The 22195-nt window shown below is 39.3% G+C and overlaps 1 protein-coding gene across 1 annotated transcript in view; it reads right to left on the bottom strand.

Moving 5' to 3' along the window:
- LOC126108832 (uncharacterized) overlaps nt 1-22195 on the bottom strand; it is a 195597-nt gene that overhangs the window by 30764 nt on the left and 142638 nt on the right. The window contains exons 9-10 of the mRNA XM_049914196.1: nt 21349-21441; nt 15422-15459 (exon numbers count right to left, since the gene is read on the bottom strand). Of these exons, the coding sequence (XP_049770153.1) occupies nt 15422-15459; nt 21349-21441 (131 nt within the window). The remainder of the gene's footprint in view (nt 1-15421; nt 15460-21348; nt 21442-22195) is intronic.

A 22195-nucleotide genomic window follows, 5' to 3' on the forward strand; every position in this document is an offset into this window, starting at 1 on the left:
GGATGGTACCGGTAGGCCACTCGTAGCCTGAAGACGGAGTGTATTGATCGTACAGATATCCTCAACCACTGTTCACCACTCTCATCTATGGGCTGTGGTACACTACAGCTGGCTCCACACTAGTTTTGGACAGCACCATTTCTCTGTGTACAGTATACTTTAACCATGGGTGCATGCGAACTGTTACAACTCTCCCGTTTCAGAAATGCTTCCATCCTTGGCCCAAAAGCCAATGATCATACAATTTTGGACATCAGCTCCGTTCCCTCATTACGGCAATGGCTGCTGTTTTCTGCATCCCCCCCCCCAAACAAGCTTCACATACCTCCACTGCTAATACTGCCACCTGCGAGTGGTTATCACATGTTGATGTCACACATAGGCGGTGTTCACATTAATGTGACTGGATTGTGTATATAATTGCCTGGGTATGCCTTAAAATGCAGTACTTGATATATTGGAATTCTCATACATACACTCCTGGAAATTGAAATAAGAACACCGTGAATTCATTGTCCCAGGAAGGGGAAACTTTATTGACACATTCCTGGGGTCAGATACATCACATGATCACACTGACAGAACCACAGGCACATAGACACAGGCAACAGAGCATGCACAGTGTCGGCACTAGTACAGTGTATATCCACCTTTCGCAGCAATGCAGGCTGCTATTCTCCCATGGAGACGATCGTAGAGATGCTGGATGTAGTCCTCTGGAACGGCTTGCCATGCCATTTCTACCTGGCGCCTCAGTTGGACCAGCGTTCGTGCTGGACGTGCAGACCGCGTGAGACGACGCTTCATCCAGTCCCAAACATGCTCAATGGGGGACAGATCCGGAGATCTTGCTGGCCAGGATAGTTGACTTACACTTTCTAGAGCACGTTGGGTGGCACGGGATACATGCGGACGTGCATTGTCCTGTTGGAACAGCAAGTTCCCTTGCCGGTCTAGGAATGGTAGAACGATGGGTTCGATGACGGTTTGGATGTACCGTGCACTATTCAGTGTCCCCTCGACGATCACCAGTGGTGTACGGCCAGTGTAGGAGATCGCTCGCCGCACCATGATGCCGGGTGTTGGCCCTGTGTGCCTCGGTCGTATGCAGTCCTGATTGGGGCGCTCACCTGCACGGCGCCAAACACGCATACGACCATCATTGGCACCAAGGCAGAAAGCGACTCTCATCGCTGAAGACGACACGTCTCCATTCGTCCCTCCATTCACGCCTGTCGCGACACCACTGGAGGCGGGCTGCACGATGTTGGGGCGTGAGCGGAAGACGGCCTAACGGTGTGCGGGACCGTAGCCCAGCTTCGTGGAGATGGTTGCGAATGGTCCTCGCCGATACCCCAGGAGCAACAGTGTCCCTAATTTGCTGGGAAGTGGCGGTGCAGTCCCCTACGGCACTGCGTAGGATCCTACGGTCTTGGCGTGCATCCGTGCGTCGCTGCGGTCCGGTTCCAGGTCGACGGGCACGTGCACCTTCCGCCGACCACTGGCGACAACATCGATGTTCTGTGGAGACCTCACGCCCCACGTGTTGAGCAATTCGGCGGTATGTCCACCCGGCCTCCCGCATGCCCACTATACGCCCTCGCTCAAAGTCCGTCAACTGCATATACGGTTCACGTCCACGCTGTCGCGGCATGCTACCAGTGTTAAAGACTGCGATGGAGCTCCGTATACCATGGCAAACTGGCTGACACTGACGGCGGCGGTGCACAAATGCTGCGCAGCTAGCGCCATTCGACGGCCAACACCGCGGTTCCTGGTGTGTCCGCTGTGCCGTGCGTGTGATCATTGCTTGTACAGCCCTCTCGCAGTGTCCAGAGCAAGTATGGTGGGTCTGACACACCGGTGTCAATGTGTTCTTTTTTCCATTTCCAGGAGTGTATTATGTATTACCTGTCTTTCCCTTTAACCTATTTTCCTGATAATTTTGAACTACTTGTACAGTTTTGCACTGTCAAATGCTTTTTTTTTCTAGGCCAACAAATCTGATGAATGCATCTTTCATTTACCTAAGTCTTGGTTGGATTACCAGCCTACCTTATCCTGTACGAAACAGAACTGTATGACAGTATCACACATTTCGTTTATTCAACACATCCAGACAAATAAAATATGCCTCGCCACTTAAGAACAAGAGTGTGTCATGAGGTAGGTCGTCGACCAAGGCTTCACATGCATTTTTTTGTGAAACAATCACTTGGAGTAAGTGTGAGCACCACTGCCAGTATATATGGATGAAATTTCAAGTCTGCATCAAGAATTCATCTCACCGTGAATTTCAGAAAATTGCTAAACGAGCTGCATGTTTGCATGCAGAACATTTGGAGGGATTCAAAATTGCTAGCCTTACTTTCTTGATGATCTTGATTTCTTTTTCTGCACATTGCTAGTATCCATAAACTTGTACCACATAACAATCTATTTTTGATCATGAAGACGACCTGAAGGCACGATATTAAAGTGCTTCCCGAATGCACACTGTTGCAACTTAACAGCTCATTCTTTATATGATTCCATGAACTAATTCGGCTTATTTTTCACATAACACTAAAGCCAATCAGGTTGCTTAATTAACTGTTGTATCATTAGACTGGGGCCTAATAGGTAATTTCACCTTCTGAACACTAAACTGTAATTTTCAATAACCATGTGAAAGCGTTCACTTTCAATCATCACTAGGAACATGTATAATGAATTTGTCTAGTTACAATTAGAATCATTCAGTTATGACACATCACATCATAAAGTACTTTCTGGTAACTAACAGATTAAGTCATTTTTGTAACTGATAATAACTTCTTGTAATTGTAGTTGGCAAGTTTGCTGTATGTAACAAGGTATTGATTGTCATAAAAGGTATATAAAGAGTGTAAGAGGGTAGCCCGAGGGCCAGTATAATGATGATGATTATGATATTTGGTTTGTGGGGCTCTCAACTTTGTGGTTATCACCGCCCATACAAATTCCCAATCTTTACACAGTCCAGACTCACCACTTTTCCTGAATGGTGATGAAATGAGGAGGGCAACACAGACACCTAGTCCCTGGGCAGAGAAAATCCCCAATCTGGCTGGGAAACGAACCAGGGACCTTGTGATACGGAGGTACCAACCCTAGCCACTAGACCACGAGCTGCGGATGGAGGGCCAGTACGATGTAAGATTTCGACAAGTACTCAGTGGCATAATAAATTGCACACCTGAACAACTGTCTTTATACAATTTCTGTGAACCACACAGTTCTCCAGCCTGTTTTCACTTAAACTTCCAGGAAACAGCAACTGCAGCGAAGCATAAAGAGTAAGATAAGTTAATGACATTAATTATTATTCTGAAGATACTGCATTACACCCATCAAATAATAATAACTTTATTTACAGCTACCATTAATGTTATGAAATGAAAATTAACTTTCAGTTTATTTTCTCTTTGGAACTACATTCTTTTATCCCCAGTGTTGCAGTTCCACTGCATTGGTAAATAAATAAGAAAGCACACATATAGGCAGAAACTAACAAGAGGCCATCTTGTGTGGAAAACCAAGGAATAATTAGGACAAAAGCTATTATTTGGAAAATTTTCTCCTTCAGCTATGTGAGAAGTTTGCAACAAAATGGGGTATACAACAACAAACAACTACTCCCCAAAAACTGCACAGCAACAAATTTCTGCAAAAGCATTTTGCTGATAGAATTCCTTCCACAGAAACAAAGGTGTATCCCACAAGAGTGCACAAATTTAGCAGAGAAAAACCCAAACTGCCCACTGGATAGTCTTGAAGGAAGGAAATAATATGTTGGTGCCTTTGTTCCACTGTGCATGACAAAGTATTTTGAATTGTATGATAAATGTAAATATTACTGTTAATTGCAGTATTAAGAATCTATGCAGAATTTATTTCACTTAAATCTGTACTTAAATTTAAATAATATTTATACACTAACTTTGTAGTACATGTGCCTTACTTTGTATCTAAAGAACCTTCTTACTTTCAAAAAATGTATTCATATTTGTAAATATGAGATTATAAGAATGAAATGGTAGGTACTTGAAAATGCCAAAAATGTCGGATTCTGCCATATGCATGCTGCAAAGGGCTCAGGACTCAAAGTGTTAAACAAATACAGATTCTTGTTGTAGTGCTAAAATTCAGTTCACGTTCTCTGTGCTGTAAATTATTACAACAAATAGTAATATGGCACCACTTTTTTACAGGTATTTTTTTGCTCATTCTATTGCTGTACTCAATTGATATAGTTTTTGAGTTACTGGTGAGACTATGCAAATTAATAAAATGTTGGATAACGTGTGTAATTACACACGACAATGCACACTGCCTTGCTAATTGTGTAGGTGTCTTGTCTTAAATGATACACTGACCTTTAAATCGAGAAGCTCAATTAAAAAGCATCTCACAGGTTAACTAATATTGTTACAAAGCATGTGAGTTCTGCTAATACACAATAATGAGCACTACAATTTGGTGGCTTGATCTCCTTTATACTGTAAATATTGCAAAAGTTATTAATTATTTACTGTATTTCTAGCAGACAAATCTTCTCGTTGCTTTAGCTTCCCACATGTATTACGAATAATTACAAAGTGTATCTACATACTACCAAAAGCATATTCCTCTCCTCTTTAATTTGGTACATCATACTCCTCTGTATCTATCACAGTTTGTGCAGCAGATGTGCAAATGCAAAATGCTAGCGGCAGAATGGACCTCACATAAGCTAGCTGCCTGACGGGAATATGCGGTTCAGCCTCACGGCAGTCAGTCATGCCACGTCTGCTGGCTTGTGACATGGCAGCACAGATACAGAAAATAATCAGTGCTATCAACAGAGACCATCACGTTGATTTCTAAATTCCCAGAAGACTTCAATTCCTTTCTCATAAGTGGATTCTAATCAATTTTGAGCCTACGGAGCATCATCTTAGTTGTGCAACTGGATTTGTAATTTCCTGTTAGAAAGGTTTAGTTCATAGTAATTGTGGGAATTAATTTAAAAACACTGAAATGATATCTAGGGTTCCCCAAGGAAGTGTTATAGGGCCTCTGCTATTCTCAATCACTATAACTGATTTATAAGACAATCTGAGCATCACTCTTAGAATTCTTTGCAGGAGATGTCATTTACCACGTAGTTAAGTCATTAGGATATCGAAAGAAATTGCAAAATGACTCGGATCAAATATTCACATTGTGTGAAAAGTGGGAATTGACCCTAAACAACAGAAACTGTGACATCTTTCACAGGAATATTAAAATCTCATTAACTTTTGGTTACACGGCACATAACACAAATGCAAAGCTATATATTCTACTAAATACCTATACATTACAATTACAAACAACTTAAATTTGAATGCTCACACAGAAAATGTTGGTAAGCTGAACCAAAATCAGTATTTTATTTGTTTAGATTTTATTTAAAAAACATTGATTTTTTTTATTTATTTTTTCTGTACCACACCCACACTAATATATTATCAGTTTAAACTGTATGTAATATTTCAAACAGCATTCAAATGTTGAAAGAGAAATCTACATGTTACACACATGATACCCGTTGGTGATCCAATGTTTGTACGATGATTCATAACTGTTTTATACTAGTCCAGGTGTCACATGAGGCAGGGATCGGAGGAATATGATTGGTGCTACAATGTGAGAGATGGGAAGGGATGGAAGAATTCACTGGCATAAAGTACAGATCAGCTACTATGGTAGAAATACACAGAATTAATAAGTTTTGTAAAAGCATTTTATAGACACATTTATATTCAGCTTAGTATAATGTCTGAAATAACATTAAGCTTGTTTTAACATCTACTGCATCAACTGTTAGATCATTGTAGATGGCAGCAGTCAAAGACAAGATATCATAGTCACGAAGAGCAGTTACTTGTACCAATATGTATTGAACCGATCTATGGGCCTGAACAACTGCTTGATGGAGACAGGCTGATATAATATTATGACTGAAGAAACCATCGGTTTTACTGTAGGGTAACCTGCAATATTGTGTCGATAAATCTGTAGTCTGTGAATACTTGTTTGGACATTTCATCGAGCAGAGAGGCAAAAACCTTAAGTAGTCATAAAGTTAAATCAAGACTGTTGTAACACAATTGTTCAAACATGAGGAGATGAATGACATTTTAGACATTTATAACTATGTCTCATTTTGCAGTATTTATACAATTATCAGTATTTACTAATCATTAACACTTTTTTCGCTTAAATGTACTCCCCTGTTTGCATTTTCTTCCATTCACAACACTGCACAATGTTTATAAAAATTTTTCCTGTTACACCCTGTGTCAGTGGCATCACAGATGTAGATGGGCCAGGAGTAGCTTCTTCATTCATTTGTTCGCTCACACACCCGCACAGATCGAGCTGAAACAAGTGACTGTTCACAGCATAATGGCTACTTACTGCAATACCACACACTCTTGGATCACGTTGCTCGGATCACATTGTTGCACCACTGTATACAGATTGGCACCATATGTGAGACACAAACTTGCTGACCTCATCGACAAATGTGAAACCGTCCTACTCATATTTTATAAAAGTACGAATACGGTTTCGTGGAACACCAAGGTGGAATTATATATGCAGTTCTGGGACCATGATAAATCATTAATAACAACATGTTACTCCGATTCTGTTGTTCTGAAATGTACAATGGCAAATGATTTGCATGCATGTGTAAAAAGATCATTGGATTTGGAAAATCTAAAAGAAAGAATTGCAGTTATCAAAGGATGGACCAAATTGAACTTAAAACTTTTTGAATGACTAACAAGGAACTAAAGAATCATTTGATTGTCTTATAACTGCTACAAATTGGTACCTATAGTTTGCACGTATTACATGGCACTTTCAAAATAGGTATATCCAAAACCAATTGGGAAATCGTGTCATTTCTGAGAGTGCTTTATTATTTATTTCATGATTCACCTGCACAAAGTTCACAATACATTGAGATACCCGGATCTTCATCCCCCCCACCCCGCCCAAGTCATTTTGTGGAACAAGATCTGTTGAAAATGCCAATGCAGCTGAACATGCTGTGGAATTTCCTGAACATATTTGAACTTAATTTACTGAGATAAATAAATTGAAAAGTGTTCCTCAGTGATCAACTTTCAGAGTTGTTTCTGAAGCTGTAAATGACGAATTGTAACCTCCAAAACTGCCATTCATCAGTTCAACAGCATGCTTGTTGGAACCATTTTTACTTTATTTTCAGAATAATGACCCAATGGCTCCAATTTCTGTATTATGTTCTACACAATTTTACGAACATTTTGATGCAGCTGAGTTCTGAAACTAGATGTCTTAACAAGCAAAAACTCATCTTCAATGAAAATTGACATAAAGAACCTTATTACAGCAAGACAGTACAATCTGGATTTTGCTGCACGAATTCCGCTGATAAAATTTACGTATGAATCCATAGATGAAACACTGTTGCTAAAGGAAAACATGTGAACATGCATTATTGGCATAGTAATTAAGTTCTGGGAAAGATCACCACTCAAATGTAACTTAAGGTGAGCTATTTCCTGCTTGAATCCAGAAATTGCATTAAACCAGAAAGCAGCTCAAAGAAGGTTGACAGTATGTCTAAGTAGTTCAAAGAAGACTGACAGTATGTCTTGAAATTTTGGTATCCAACAGAGGAATGTCGGGTTCAAAGGCAGATCATGTCAAACTTGAATTTGTTGAGATCTGCAGAGAAAAAACTATTGAAGACGAGATGAAATGTTATAAGAGAAGTGAAAACCGTCTTGCTAAATTCTGGAGTAATATAACCAAATTATCTTCAGTCATGCCCAAATTTCCAGATTTTGTGCAAATAAATTTAATAATCTCACATGGAAATATTTCTGTTGAGTGAGGCTTTTCTGTAAACTTTGAAATTATATTAAAAATCAAACAGAAAAAAAGCCTTGTTGCTCAAAGAAACATATGTGACACAGTCCAGGATGCAAATGGAATCAATTTCAACATTGACAAAAGTGTAATACACTGTTTTTTCATTGCACATTCTTTGTTAAAAGGCAATATCAAGCATAAGGCCAAGGAAGGTGCAAAAGAAGAGGACGAATGATTATCGAACAAACAAAAGCAAACTGAAATCAAAGAATGGGGGGGGGGGGCGGAGTCCATATGTTGAGTGAAGCCTCAATACAAAGGTTTTTTGGGTGTTTTAGTCACAAATTTTAATAAAAAAGTAACATGGAAGAAATTTGTCTTCAAAAAGCCCGAAAAAAAGTATCTGAATAAAGTGAAACTTTATTCAGGACTTGCTTAGTGCCCACTGCTTCACTCGTGTAGATTGTATAGCCTGCAGAGATTTTTGTTTTGTTTTGTTTTGTTTTTATTTAGTCAAATTTTTATGTTGTTCACAAATTGCAACACCTACTAAGCTCTACACAGTAATTAAGGCCACATAAGCATGCTCTTTTCCAAATGTACTTCTGATCAAAAAGTAATTCTGGTAGCTGGAGTCCAAAGTTTTTGTTAATCATGCCTTCTTTCTTTTTCTTGAGATATTTCCGTAACAAGTTTGGAAGGTGGGAGACGAGATACTGGCAGAAGTAAAGCTGTGAGGGCCGGGCGTGAGTCGTGCTTCGGTAGCTCAGTTGATAGAGCACTTGCCCGCGAAAGGCAAAGGTCCACTAACAAATATTTTTTTATATCCAACAAAAAAGTGAAATACCAATTTTCATTAATTTAGCTTTAAAAATTTTTTAATGTAATGAAATACTGTCTTAAAAGTTTTCAGTCCCAGTTGCACTCCCTTAGTGGTTAAATTTCCAGAAACACTGAAAAACAACTTTTTTTTTATTTTTAACCGGGAAGTCAAATACCAATTATCATGAATGTAGCCCTAAAAATCCTTTAGTGGTTCTTTAGTAATTAATTTTTTCAAAAAAACTTTCATGCACTATTTTACCCCATTAGTGATTGAATTTCCAAAAATGCTGAAAACATATTTTTTATTTTCTGACTGAGAAATCGAACACCAATTTTGATAGTTCTAACTTCAAAATTCTCTTAATAACGACATCCTTTCAAAAAGCCTTCATTTCCTACCTCACCCCTTTAGGAGATGAATTTCGGACAATCCTTTCTTACAGGATGCCCTCAGTATAAGTTCCACACCCTCTCCAAACTTCAAGTTTTCTATCCTTAGCAGTTTGGGCTGGGCGATGATGCATCAGTGAATCAGTCTGACACTATTTCACCCCTTAGCAGCATAAAAACTTTCATCCCCGTTTCACCCACGTAGGGGTCGAATTCCCCAAAACAGCAAAACAACTCCCCCCAAACTGAGGAACCCAATTTAAATTTTCATAGATTTAGCTTTAAAATGTTTTCATAATAAAAGTGTGTGTGTGTGTGCGTGTATTTTCGACGAAGGTCTTGTTGGCCGAAAGCACACTTTCTGACAGTCTTTTTGTTATGCCTATAGTCTGTCTGTAAACTCGAGAGCGATCAGCACTTTTGGTTGGGGAATTGGCCTTTCCCGGAAGAATGCTGCCACTGGCCTACAGGGGTGCCCAAAATCAGTTGCCCACTACCTGTCTAGCGGTGTGGATCGGTGTGAAGTTATATATGTCGTTTCTGTTCGTGGGATCTTAGTTGCCAGTGTCAGTCAGTTAACTTTGTATGCTCACTGATATATTTCGGTATCCGGAAGTTATGGATAATCACCCTGCATTGCAAGAAAATGTGCAGAATATGAAGAAGAGGAGGTATTTGCAGAGTAACGGGCATTCGATCGTCTCTAATGTTATTACAGCATGTGTTAAGGAGGCAACGCAAAAAGAATTGTCGGCTAAGATTACCAGGCCCAATTAAAGGGCTATAATTTATGCAAAATCAGCCTCGCCACAATAGGACGCGTAAGGAATGAACACCAAAATAAGCCGCACGGTTTACTAGAATTGCCACGAAGTAAAACTAATAATTTTGGGAGAAAAGTCATCATTATAGACAGTTTCACAAAATCGGTCATTTGACAAATGATGGAAGATTTTTACATAAACCAAAAAATTGCGCCAACATTACGGAAATTACTTACAGCCTTGAAACAAAAAATTCCTTGGCTGAAGAATGTTTTACACAAGACACTGTGTGAAATGGGGTTTACCTCGAAAAGATCTGTAAGTAAACGAAAGATTCTGGTTGAGAGAACGGATATAATTGACTGGTGATTTAAGTACCTGATTCAAGAGAGGAAATTAAGGGAGCAAGGTAGAAAATTCTTTTACATTGCTGAAACTTGTTTACAGAAAATGTTGGCAGAACTCTGGCATTGATGGCATTATGGACAATGTTAGCGGAAGTAATGGGATTATAGTGGTCAATATTGGATCAAAAGATGGGTTCTTACCCAATGCACAGTTGATTTATAAAGTGCGATGCGCAACATGAGACTACCATGGGCAAATGAACTACGAAAATTTTTCAAATTGGATATCGACTAAAGTAATTCTGAACCTGCCACTGAACTATGTTATAGTTATGGACAAGCTTCATCACAACAAAGAGCATACCAAAGCTCCAAGTAGGTCCTTGAATAAAAGGGAAATGATTGAATGGTTATTAAAAAATAAGGTGGAAGCTAATCTGCCAATGAGAAAAACAAAATTATTTGATTTAATGAAGCAGCCGGAAGACAAAGTATGTGAAATTAATAAAATACTTGAAGCTCACGGACACACAGTGCTGTGACTTCCACCATACAGCTATGACTTAAATCTAACTGAAATGGCACGGGCAAAACTCAAAAATTTTGTCACAAGATGAAATATTCTTGAAGATATTAGCATGACGAAGTTGCTGCAGTTGGTGAAAGAATGTATGTACCCATTTTCTGAGTTTACATTTTTTATTCCAAACTAAATTTTGCAGTAACCGAAAAAAAGCATATACAAACACGTGTCCCATTTGTTACAGCTTTTGAAACGATAACTCAAGATGACTGGAGTGCCTACTGCCTCCACGTGGAGAAACTTGAAAGAGAATACTGGGTTAAGGATAGGTTATTGAAGACATACTAGACGTCACAGTTATTAATTTAGAAAGTGACGATAACTACGACGATAATGACAGTGACACTGTTGATGATGACCTCTAAAATACGATGTATGTAAACAGGCAATGAATAATCTCTTAAAAAATATGTCGTGTGTCCTTTCAAGCCTAACTCTGCTCATACACTATAACGTTTCTTTTGGTAGGAATGTGCTACATGGCAGTAAAAGTGTTGAACAGTTATCCAAGATTTGACAGTCAAATGTGGTCCAAACCAATAAATACCTTTATCACTAGTTGTACAAAATCAGTACTAATTTAAGAACTTCAGATAAAATTAATTAACTTGTCACTAGTAGAATGTGATTCAATCACGTAAAACCTTTGATGCTTATGGGACAGCAGCATTTGAATGTATTCTGTCACTAAATCTCTATCGTGGTTACTATTCATCTGGTTCTAAGACGTACTGCTTAAAACATGTGCACAACAGCTATTCTAAACACTGCTGAAATTTCCTTTGAAACATGTACACCGATTCTGGAGTTGTTTGTGAAGAGCTTGACATACAAGGTGCATTCACATATTAATTTTTATTTTTTGGTAAGAACTTTATTTGTTAAGCTACAGCAATGTTATCCTCTTCAAAATATTCTCCATTACATACTATACACTTATACCAGTGCTTTTTTCCAATTCCCAAAACACTTTAGAAACTGTACCCTCAGGATAGTTTATAGGTCTTTTAACTGTGCATTTTTAATCTCATCCATACTTACAAAACTGCTGTCTTATAAGGCCTGCTTTGAAACATTTATACCACTTTTATGCCCTTGATTTACTCATAATGGACTCACCAAAAGCATTAGTTAACATTTCTAAAAATTTGATACACTTTATTCAATTCTTATAACAAAATTTAATACAGATTATCTAATCTATTTTTGTACAAAACAAATAATCATTGATGCTACCAAAACACACGTAACCTTTCTGACAGCTGACAACAGAGTAAGTACCCAATATGCGTAACATTGTACAGATGTGTTCCAGACATGCTTACGAAGACAGTGGGGGCAAAAAAAAAAAAAAAAAAAAAAAAAAAAAAAAAAAAAAAAAAAAAAAAAAACACTCTGCAAATCGGACTAATACAACACACAAAATTATAAAATTCTAATTATTTTTTAAACACTCTGTGTTGCAAGAATTGTTGAGTTCCAAGAAAACTTATACCTTTTGGTAGAAACACAAAGTAAGAACAAGCCTTAAATTGTACAGATAGATTCCATTATATGGGGTTAGTTTTACGAATAGCGCTAGAGAAACATACATTCACATGAACAGCCATTCAATTCCTTGTTAGTACATAGAATCCTGACATCCGTTCTTATATTAATAACACTTATTTTATAATGTTGTGTTTCGAAAGAAGCTATCGTTTTTTTGTATTCTTTACGGTCTTAATGCAGTTGTCTAAAAAAATACACATCCGGAACGTATCTGTACATGGCTCGCCACTGATTTAAAGTGCACACTATGGCAGGGCCGGTACTAAAATGTGAAACAGTGTGTAGTAGCCCATTGTGACGTAGCTGGGTAGGCAGAGTGGGGACTGACTTGCTCGCTCTTCAGTTTATCGACAAACTATATCTGCGACCCAGCATCTCTGCTATATGGTGACTAGCAACTATTCTTTTCAAAATATTATTAAAATAAATGCACTTTCTGATACCATGAGACTTTTACACAAAATTTCAGTCTTAAACTTTTTCCTCCGATTGTCACAATATTTTGTTGACTCTCACCAAACTACCGTCATAAGAACATAAGAAAAATCAGAGAACACACAAAAAGATGCATGCTATATGAGACTTGAACAATCAAAAAGTATTTTGAAAGTGGTTCTATGAACTGCCTGTAAATTTTGGAGTAGATGTAATCAGGTAAAGGAGTATGACGAGTCTGTCAGCAGAGGATTCAACAGAAAGTTTCAGGATCAGAAAGACTGAGGCTTAGATATCTGCAGACAATATCATCATCTTAGCAAACAACTTTAATAAAATTGTGAACATCACAGTCCTCAGGGCACGGTTTCAATGCTAAAATGAAAGTGATGTAAACTAGTATAAATTCAACAATACAAAAATTCAGCAATTACAATGGAAACATGCAGCAGAAATAGAAACACAATATCAACAGCAAACCTGCATTTACAAATAATAATATGATATTTGGCAGCAATACCGATTACAGCATCAAGGAACTATCAATGAAGTATGTTGTTGTATGTTACAGGGAAGATGGGAAAGATGAAATAGAATGCAAAGTGAGAATGCAGACCCTCTAATAATAACTTCATTAATGATATAAACCATTTCATGATTTGTCAGTGTAGAAAGTTGCTCCTGTCAAACTTTCATTTGGGAGAGGCTTTCTGTGGTGAAAGAAGTTGACAACTCAGTGGAACAGGACTGCCCATCACTGTGCTTGACCAGGGGAGAACAAGGGGAGAGGGAGGGGGAGACGGGAAGGGGGGGGGGGGCACTACAAATAATATCTGAGAAACATCATCATAGATGTATCCAGAATGAAATTTTAACTCTGCAGCGGAGTGTGCGCTGATATGAAACTTCCAGGCAGATTAAAACTGTGTGCCTGACCGAGACTCGAACTCGGGACCTTTGCCTTTCGCGGGCAAGTGCTCTTCCAACTGAGCTACCGAAGCACGACTCACGCCCCATCCTCACAGCTTTACTTCTGCCAGTATCTCGTCTCCTACCTTCCAAACTTTACAGAAGCTCTCCTGCGAACCTTGCAGAACTAGCACTCCTGAAAGAAAGGATACTGCGGATACATGGCTTAGCCACAGGCTGGGGGATGTTTCCAGAATGACATTTTCACTCTGCAGCGGAGTGTGCGCTGATATGAAACTTCCTGGCGGTAGCTCAGTTGGTAGAGCACTTGTCCGCGAAAGGCAAAGGTCCCGAGTTCGAGTCTCGGTCGGGCACACAGTTTTAATCTGCCAGGAAGTTTCATATCAGCGCACACTCCGCTGCAGAGTGAAAATCTCATTCTCGAAACATCCCCCAGGCTGTGGCTAAGCCATGTCTCCGCAGTATCCTTTCTTTCGTGAGTGCTAGTTCTGCAAGGTTCGCAGGAGAGCTTCTGTAAAGTTTGGAAGGTGGGAGACGAGATACTGGCAGAAGTAAAGCTGTGAGGGCCGGGCGTGAGTCGTGCTTCGGTAGCTCAGTTGGTAGAGCACTTGCCCGCGAAAGGCAAAGGTCCCGAGTTCGAGTCTCGGTCGGGCACACAGTTTTAATCTGCCAGGAAGTATCATAGATGTAGTCTATGCTACAAATCTAATAGTGATCGACTGGGTTCATATCTTTCAATTGAATTTAATTTTGCAGTTGCTCACATATTGTCTTGAGGATAACATCTGTGTGTCTCCTGCTCTTGGTGAATAAATGGAGTTGTTTGTTATTACAACAAAATCAAGAGTGTGTTTCTTTTTGTCCAAGCAATCTTCAAGTTGAATATTTAAGAACTTTTATGGAGGGGTGCGGGTACAAACTATGATTTCCATTCTGAGAAATCTGATGCTGCGTGCATGTTTAATATTAAACAGGTGCCTTCAAGAATGAAATTAACCAGAAGTAGTCTAAATAAGGAACTGATTCAATGAAAAATGCTGAATGTTGCACATGGTGACGTTTTAAAGAGGCCCTAAGAATTGGAGTTATCTAATTACTAGCAGTGATTAAAATTAGAGAGAAAAACTGGATTGGACATTCCTGATATGAAAATGAGACCATAAATACCATTATTTATGGACATGTGACAGAGAAGGGAAAAGGAGGTAGGCAAAGTTTCGGGTCGTAGATGACTGGTAAAGCAAGTGGCAGACTCTGCAAACCTCACAGTGGTTTGCAGAGTATAGATGTGGTTGTAAATTGGTAGAAAGCTCACAAACACCGTGAACTGGAGAAGAAAGCAATACATCAGAAGAGAGAGAGATGGCAAAGTTACGCTCTCCTAACAGAAAATTAATGGTCATGTTCAGAACTTTAACATTACTATTTATTTTCCATGCACAATGAAAGTTATTTGTGAAGCAAGTAATAAATAGTAAATACAGTAATCAACGGAGGGAAGATTAACACTCTACAACCTGTCAATAACGTCATTAGCGAAGGAGGACAAATTTGAAGAGTGAACAGTGCCACCACAGGGTGTGGATTTCTTATGTACAATCTGGATGGATGTGAAGGAAAGCACAAAGGCACCAACCTCGCCTAGTAAAACTTATGTGTCAATAAAATGATGAAGCTTTTACCGTGTAATATCTGAGGCGTCTTCTCTCGTGGATGCCTCCTGGAACAGATAAAGATGGTTTCAGATCACAAATTCAGTGAGACTTTACAGTAAATACAGGAAAATACACTAACAGTTGTAGATAATTGATTATGACTCAACATTTCTTACTGATAGTATGCATCAAAAGTAGCAATGCAGGCACAGAGTGACAACTATTGAACTAGATGAAAAAAAGGTCAATTAGTTGCAAACTATGGAGGGCAACCACTTTATTCAACATGTAAACATCACTACAGATATTCAGATTTAAGTTATGACATGTTCGATATGCCTGGCATCATTGGCAACGATGTGGCGAAATTCTGCACAACCCACTAAAGTGTCGGAACATCGATGCTGTTGATGTCCTCCTCAATGGCTGTTTCCAGCTCAGCAACGGTTTCGGGATTATTGCTGTACACCTCATCTTTAATGTCGTCCTACAGAAAGGAGTCACATGTGTTCAGATCCGAGAATATGGCAGCCAATCGAGGCCCATGCCAGTGGCCTCTAGATACCCCAGAGCCAGAATGCGGTCCCCAAAGAGCTCCTTCAGGACATCAAACACTCTCCTGCTTCGATGGGAACGAGCTCCATCTTGCATGAACCACATCTCGTCGAAATTAGGGTCACTTTGAATTATGGGGATGAAATCATCTTCCAAAACCTTCACTATCATTCGGTAGTCACGTGCCATCAAGGAATATTGGACCAATTATTTCCCGACTGGACATTGCTCAACACACAGTCACCTGTTGAGGGTGAAGAGATTTCTCGATTGCGAAATGTGCCAATTCTGCTTATTGATGAACCCAATAAAAGTGGACTTCGTCTAAACCAATTCCCATCGTGCCCCCCCCCCCCCCCCCTCTCTCAATTTTACTTAATGTATCAATACTGTAGTGTTTCAAGAATTTCCGCATAAATTCTAGAGCCACTCGGCCTTCTACCGTCTCGAAAACACGATATTTTAAATGTAAGTGTGAGGGAGCCTATCTACTGTGTGTCGCCTGTCTGTACGCGGAAAGTAAGGTCTCTCATATTTTTATAAGTACGTAGACCTGTTTATTTCTACAATGGTTTACATCAGTTTACAGCTTGAACATGTAGCTATCTTTTGACATAATCACCATTTCTGTCGATGCATTTCTGTAGACGCTGCGGCAGTTTTTGTATGCCCTTGTCATACCAGCTCGCCGCCACGCTGTTCAGAAAGTAATGAACCTCTTCTTTCACCTCGTCGTTGGAGCTGAATCGCTTTCCGGTCAAATGTTGTTTTAACCTAGGGAACTGGGCGCCAAGTCAGGACTATAGGGTGGGTGGGTGATTATGTTACACTGACACTGTTGCAGGGGAGCAACGGTTTGCCGAGCGATGTGTGGGCAAGTGTAGTCTTGGAGAATGTGTACGCCCTTGCTCCACATTCCTCTTCTCCAGTTCTGAATTGCCCATTTGAGTTTTTTCTGAGTCTCTCAGTATCTGTCAGCATTAATTGTGATCCCAGCGATTCAGCTGGGTGAAAGAAGAGGTTTGTAACTTTCCGAAGAGCATGGCGGCGAGCTGATATGACATGGGCATACAAAAACTGCCACAGTGTCTACAAAAATGCATCGACAGAAATGGTGATTGTGTCGAAAAATAGCTAAATGTTCAAGCTGTAAACTGATGTAAACCACTGTAGAAATAAACATGTCTATGTACTTTTAAAAATATAGGAGACCTTACTTTTGAGATTACTCTTGTACTTTGAAAAACTAACTTTGCAGCTTCTGCCAACAACTGCAAGAAAAATCCGACATCCTCATCTTATAACAATATGGTGCACCTCCTCACTTCCACTTTGCTGTACGGGAACAAGTAAACACATACGCTACACAGACCATGGCTTGGCCATGCAAGTGCTGATGACAACGTGTTGCAGATGGCTACCACGATCACCAGACATACCCCTTGTGATTTTTGTACTGTGTATGTCCCACCAATGCCACAATCTTTGCCACAGCTGCAGCATAGAATCACAGTACCTCATCACCGTAACCTGTAAAAAGCTTCCCTACTGACAGGAAAGGTGCTCTTTTCAAGCAGCAACTCACTTGGACAAAGGCATATCTGGATACGACCTGAAGTAAAATGAAATGCGAGTCATGTAACATGGTAACAAATTTCCACTGATCCAGGATCATGATGATCCTGTGCCCACTGAAAATGTAATGGGAGACGCCATTGGATCAAAATGGGAACACATAGTGATTGTCAGCTGAGACCCTCACTTTCAACTATGTGTGCTACACAGGGTGCTCTGAAACACATGCATCTATATCAGGACTGCATTCTATCTTCTGATCTGCCACACATCTCCACCTATCCTGCTTAACAAAGAGGCTAAGTCTCGGTCTCGGATATCCACATTCTGCGATGAAGTGTGGACATCCAGCAACTTATCGCCTACTCATTCTCACAGTTTCACCATTCTTCAACTAATTCCCATCGATGCGGACCACAGTGGCACTTTAACAACTGACTGAATTCTTGATTTCTGACATGCACATTCCAAAGTGGTGGGTTATATTGATCCGACATTCTGACTTTATTAAAGTTGTTTATGTATGTGAATCTCCACATCTGTGGCCCGTACTGTCACCAGAATTATTCCCCCATCAGTCTCTGCGCCAGTTATATACGATCCTTAGCGCACTATGTGCCTTCAACATCACCAGGCGCTGACGGCTCCAGCTTCTAAGGTTTGCTAAGAGGAGACCATTTTCAGGGATATTGATATACAGCCACTGATGCAAACAATGAGACCAACACAGGTTGTTTCTGGCCAACAGACAACTACTTTGTGCCACAGTGCGATAATCGTGTAGTAGTACTGGTCTCCTGGATCTTCTTTTCTTCTAAGAAAATTACTTTGTCTCAACTGCCAAATATTTTTTTTACATGTCTAGTTCTGTAGGAGCAAGTTGAGGGCAAATCTCCAAGGTCATGGAACGTGTCAGTACATGAAATTACAACGTAAAAGTAATAACAAACAAAATAAAATGTTTATGAACCCAAAAAAGACAAGCCGCAAGTTTACGTAAACGAAATCAACAATATAACACAGGAGTTTTTCAAGGAACTCCTTGAAAGAATAGAAGAATTGACCCACGAGGAAACATTCTAGTTTCGATTTGAAAGCATATGGATTACTGCTAAGATTTTTGAATTCTTGCAGAAGGTTATTGAAAATGGATGCCGTAGTATACTGCACATCTTTCTGCACAAGAGTCAAGGAGGTGCGATCCAAATGCAGATTGGATTTGGATTTCTGCCTAGTATTAACCGAGTGAAAGCTGCTAATTATTGGGAATAAGCTGATATTGTTAACAAGAAATGACAGTAAAGCATACATATACTGAGACACCAGTGTCAGAATATCCAGACTAATGAACAGAAGTTGACAAGAGGTTTGCGAACTTATACCACTTATTGCTCAAATTGCCTGTTTCTGAGCCAAAAATATCCTTTGGGAACAGGAAGAGTTACCCCAAAGTATAATACCACATGTCATAAGTGAATGAAAATAAGAAAAGTAGACTACTTTTCTGGTCAAACTATAATTTACTTCAGATATTGTTTGAATAGTAAAAATGGCATCATTAAGTCTTTGAACAAGATCGGGAATGTGGACTTTCCACAACAGTTTCTTATCTGTCTGAACATCTAGAAATTTGAACTGTTCAGTTTCTCTTATCACACGCCAATTCTGTGAAATTAAAATGTCACGTTTTGTTGAATTGTGCACTAGAAACTATAAAAACTGAGTCTTACTGTGATTTAGCATTAGTTTCTTTTCCACAAGCCATGAACTTACATAATGAACTACAGTATTTGAAACAGTCCCAATGTTATGCCTAGCATTCAAAACCTTTAGTTTAACTCCGTAAGTACCTCACAGAGAAAAGAGAATATAGCATTTTCAGTTGTTAAACCACTTCTAAAACCAAATTGTACATTTGATGGCAATATATGTGAAATAAAATGATCAATTATCCTTAGATAAACAGCCTATTCAATAACTTTAGCAAACACTGATAGCATAAAAATTTGTCTACAACTGTCTACATTATTCCTTTCTCCCTTTTTATAAAGTAGCTTTACTACTGAGTACTTTAACTGTCCAGGAAAGTGACCATTCTTAATGGAAAAATTACAAATGTGGCTCAGTAGGGGCTAATATGTGAGAGTCCACACTGTTCATGCCAAATTGTGATGTTTAACATATTCGTTCAAGTTTTGGGTGCGGGTTGGTCCATTCTGGGCACATTGTGTGCATCTTGCAAGCTGTTATATATCCCTTCAGTGTTGACATTTGAAAAAATGCATCAGGTTCACTATGTATGGCTTTAACCTAAAGTTAACAAACCTTACTATGTTCAAACAATGACAAAATGATTGAAGTCAATAACATGAGCCTTGCATTCTCGTCAAGACCACTAGATATTCTTTTCACAACATTCTTTATATCTGGTACTCCTTCCCACTTACGTTTCTTATCGATTTCTTTAAGACAATGATCATTAAATAATTGCAAGAAACAACTGAGGGTGGTGTTTAGTTCTATTTTATTGATGGTTCTCCAAGTAGTTCAGTAATACAGGTTCTGATGGAAAATATCTATCTCCACAAAAAGCACCACATTCATCACTTGTTTAACAGGAATTCCTGCAGTTCAGGGCAGGGCTTTATGTAAAACAATGACACCTTCTCAAGTGTTCCCTCTTCTCTTTTAGTAATGAAAAAGATATTCTGAGGAGGAGTAATAAGTTTTGCAGTTATGAACCGGTTTCTTCTGGGCAGAGGGTTTTGGTTGGCTATCAAAAGCATCCCCCCCCCCTTCTTTTACTCCAATCAGGAATGTTATGGACTTATCATCATCATCATCATCATCATCATCATCATCATCATCATCTACTAATGACCTGCTAAGGAAGCACAAATTAACTCGGGCTCTGCCCTAATACCTGTGCGAGCTTCGTGCGGCAGGTGCCACAGAGGTTGCCCAAAAACCACATTTTTGCCTTGACAGCCACCCAACCTATCATCATGTTGAGTTTGCAGGTCCCAGTGTGAACCATTTTGGACAGTAATTAAAAAAATTCCCACTTGTCAGTTACACAATGTTCCACAGCTTTGCACGGTTGATACCAAAGCATGCCCAAAGCTTATGGTTATGGAGGACTAGAGACTCTCATCGGTCAACAGCTTCGGAACATGACATGCTTGACATTTGAAACTACCCAGGAGACATGTGTAGCTTATCAAATACTGTAACAATGAAAATAATCAATTTTTGACGATATAATGTAATCAGATAGATAAAAAATCTACTCACCAAGCAGTGACAGGGGAACATACATTTAAAAGGTATTATAGTTTGCAAGCTTTCAGAGCCAGTAGCTCCTTCATCTGGCAGAAGTGTTGGAAGGGAAGGAAGAGGGGTGAAAGAAAACGACTGGAGAGGTTTACGGAAAGGGGTAAAGCTCGAAAAAGTCACCCAGAAACCCGTGTCGGCGGAGACTTAATGGACAGGATGACGTCTCACCCCATCCGGTAAGTCTCCCCTGACCTGGGGTTTTCGGAGACTGTTCCAAACTCTACCCCTCTTTCTGAACCTCTCCAGCCCTTTTCCTTCACTCCTGTTCCTTCCCCTTCAACTCTTCTGCCAGATAAAGGAGCGACTGGCTCTGAAAGCCGGCATATGTAAAATATTTTGTTATACGTGTTTTCTCGTGCCACTACTTTGTGAGTAGATTTTTTATCTATCCAGTTACATTACGTATTAGCAAAAGCTACGCACATAATAAACGTCACCTCCCGCAACTGCGATTATACTGGAATTCTGACACAGATATGAAAGCTTACCTCATTCTCAGTTGAATCCACTCCTACATATAAGTCTGGCTCCTCTTTAATGAACCCATTGCAATCTGACACTGGTAACAGATCTTCATGAACCTGCAACAAGGTAAATAATTACTGTTAACTGAAGCTATAAGTCCAAGTCCCATATAGTATTAGGCTCTCATTTTAACAGACAGGAGAGAAAAAATTGCTCTCATTTTATTTTATCAGAAGTGGGAGCAAAAAATAAAAGTGTATTTCCTGCATTACTAAAATATCATTACATAGGAAAATTCTGCATCTTCATTGGGGAGCAGCCAGTTCCTTTGACTAAAATCTTTGTAATTCTCTTAAGCCATGAAATATGAAAGAATGTGCACACGGAGTGGAATATTCTGTTATCTCACTACACGAAATATCATGACACGAAGAAGAAACACATTAAGTCCTGTCAGATTCTGGAAATTATAACAAAATGTGAACAAAAATTATGCAATAATATTCTCTATGTCACAAACATAAAAAGACAGGAAAAAAATTGATGCCACATTGGAACAAAGTTTAGTCAAACTACAAAGTGAAATTTGTCAGTCTTCGAAATGGCAACAAACAATGCAAATATGTTGTTTCGTAGGACAGTCTGTAAAAAAATGTGGAAGGCAAACACATTACTTTGGCACAATTTGACAAGACAAAATTATAGGTACGGATACATGTGGTTAAACATGCTACCATACCCTTAATCGTAAAAGTACAGGACAGGAATTTTAAACATCCACAAATATTTCACTCGACAAATGTCCGTGTGCTTGTCCATCAGTCATCCGAAAGTGAAAACTATTCGAGATTAACGGGGATGATGTGAAAA

Source organism: Schistocerca cancellata, chromosome 11 (genome assembly GCF_023864275.1).
Source record: "Schistocerca cancellata isolate TAMUIC-IGC-003103 chromosome 11, iqSchCanc2.1, whole genome shotgun sequence".
Taxonomy (NCBI): domain Eukaryota; kingdom Metazoa; phylum Arthropoda; class Insecta; order Orthoptera; family Acrididae; genus Schistocerca; species Schistocerca cancellata.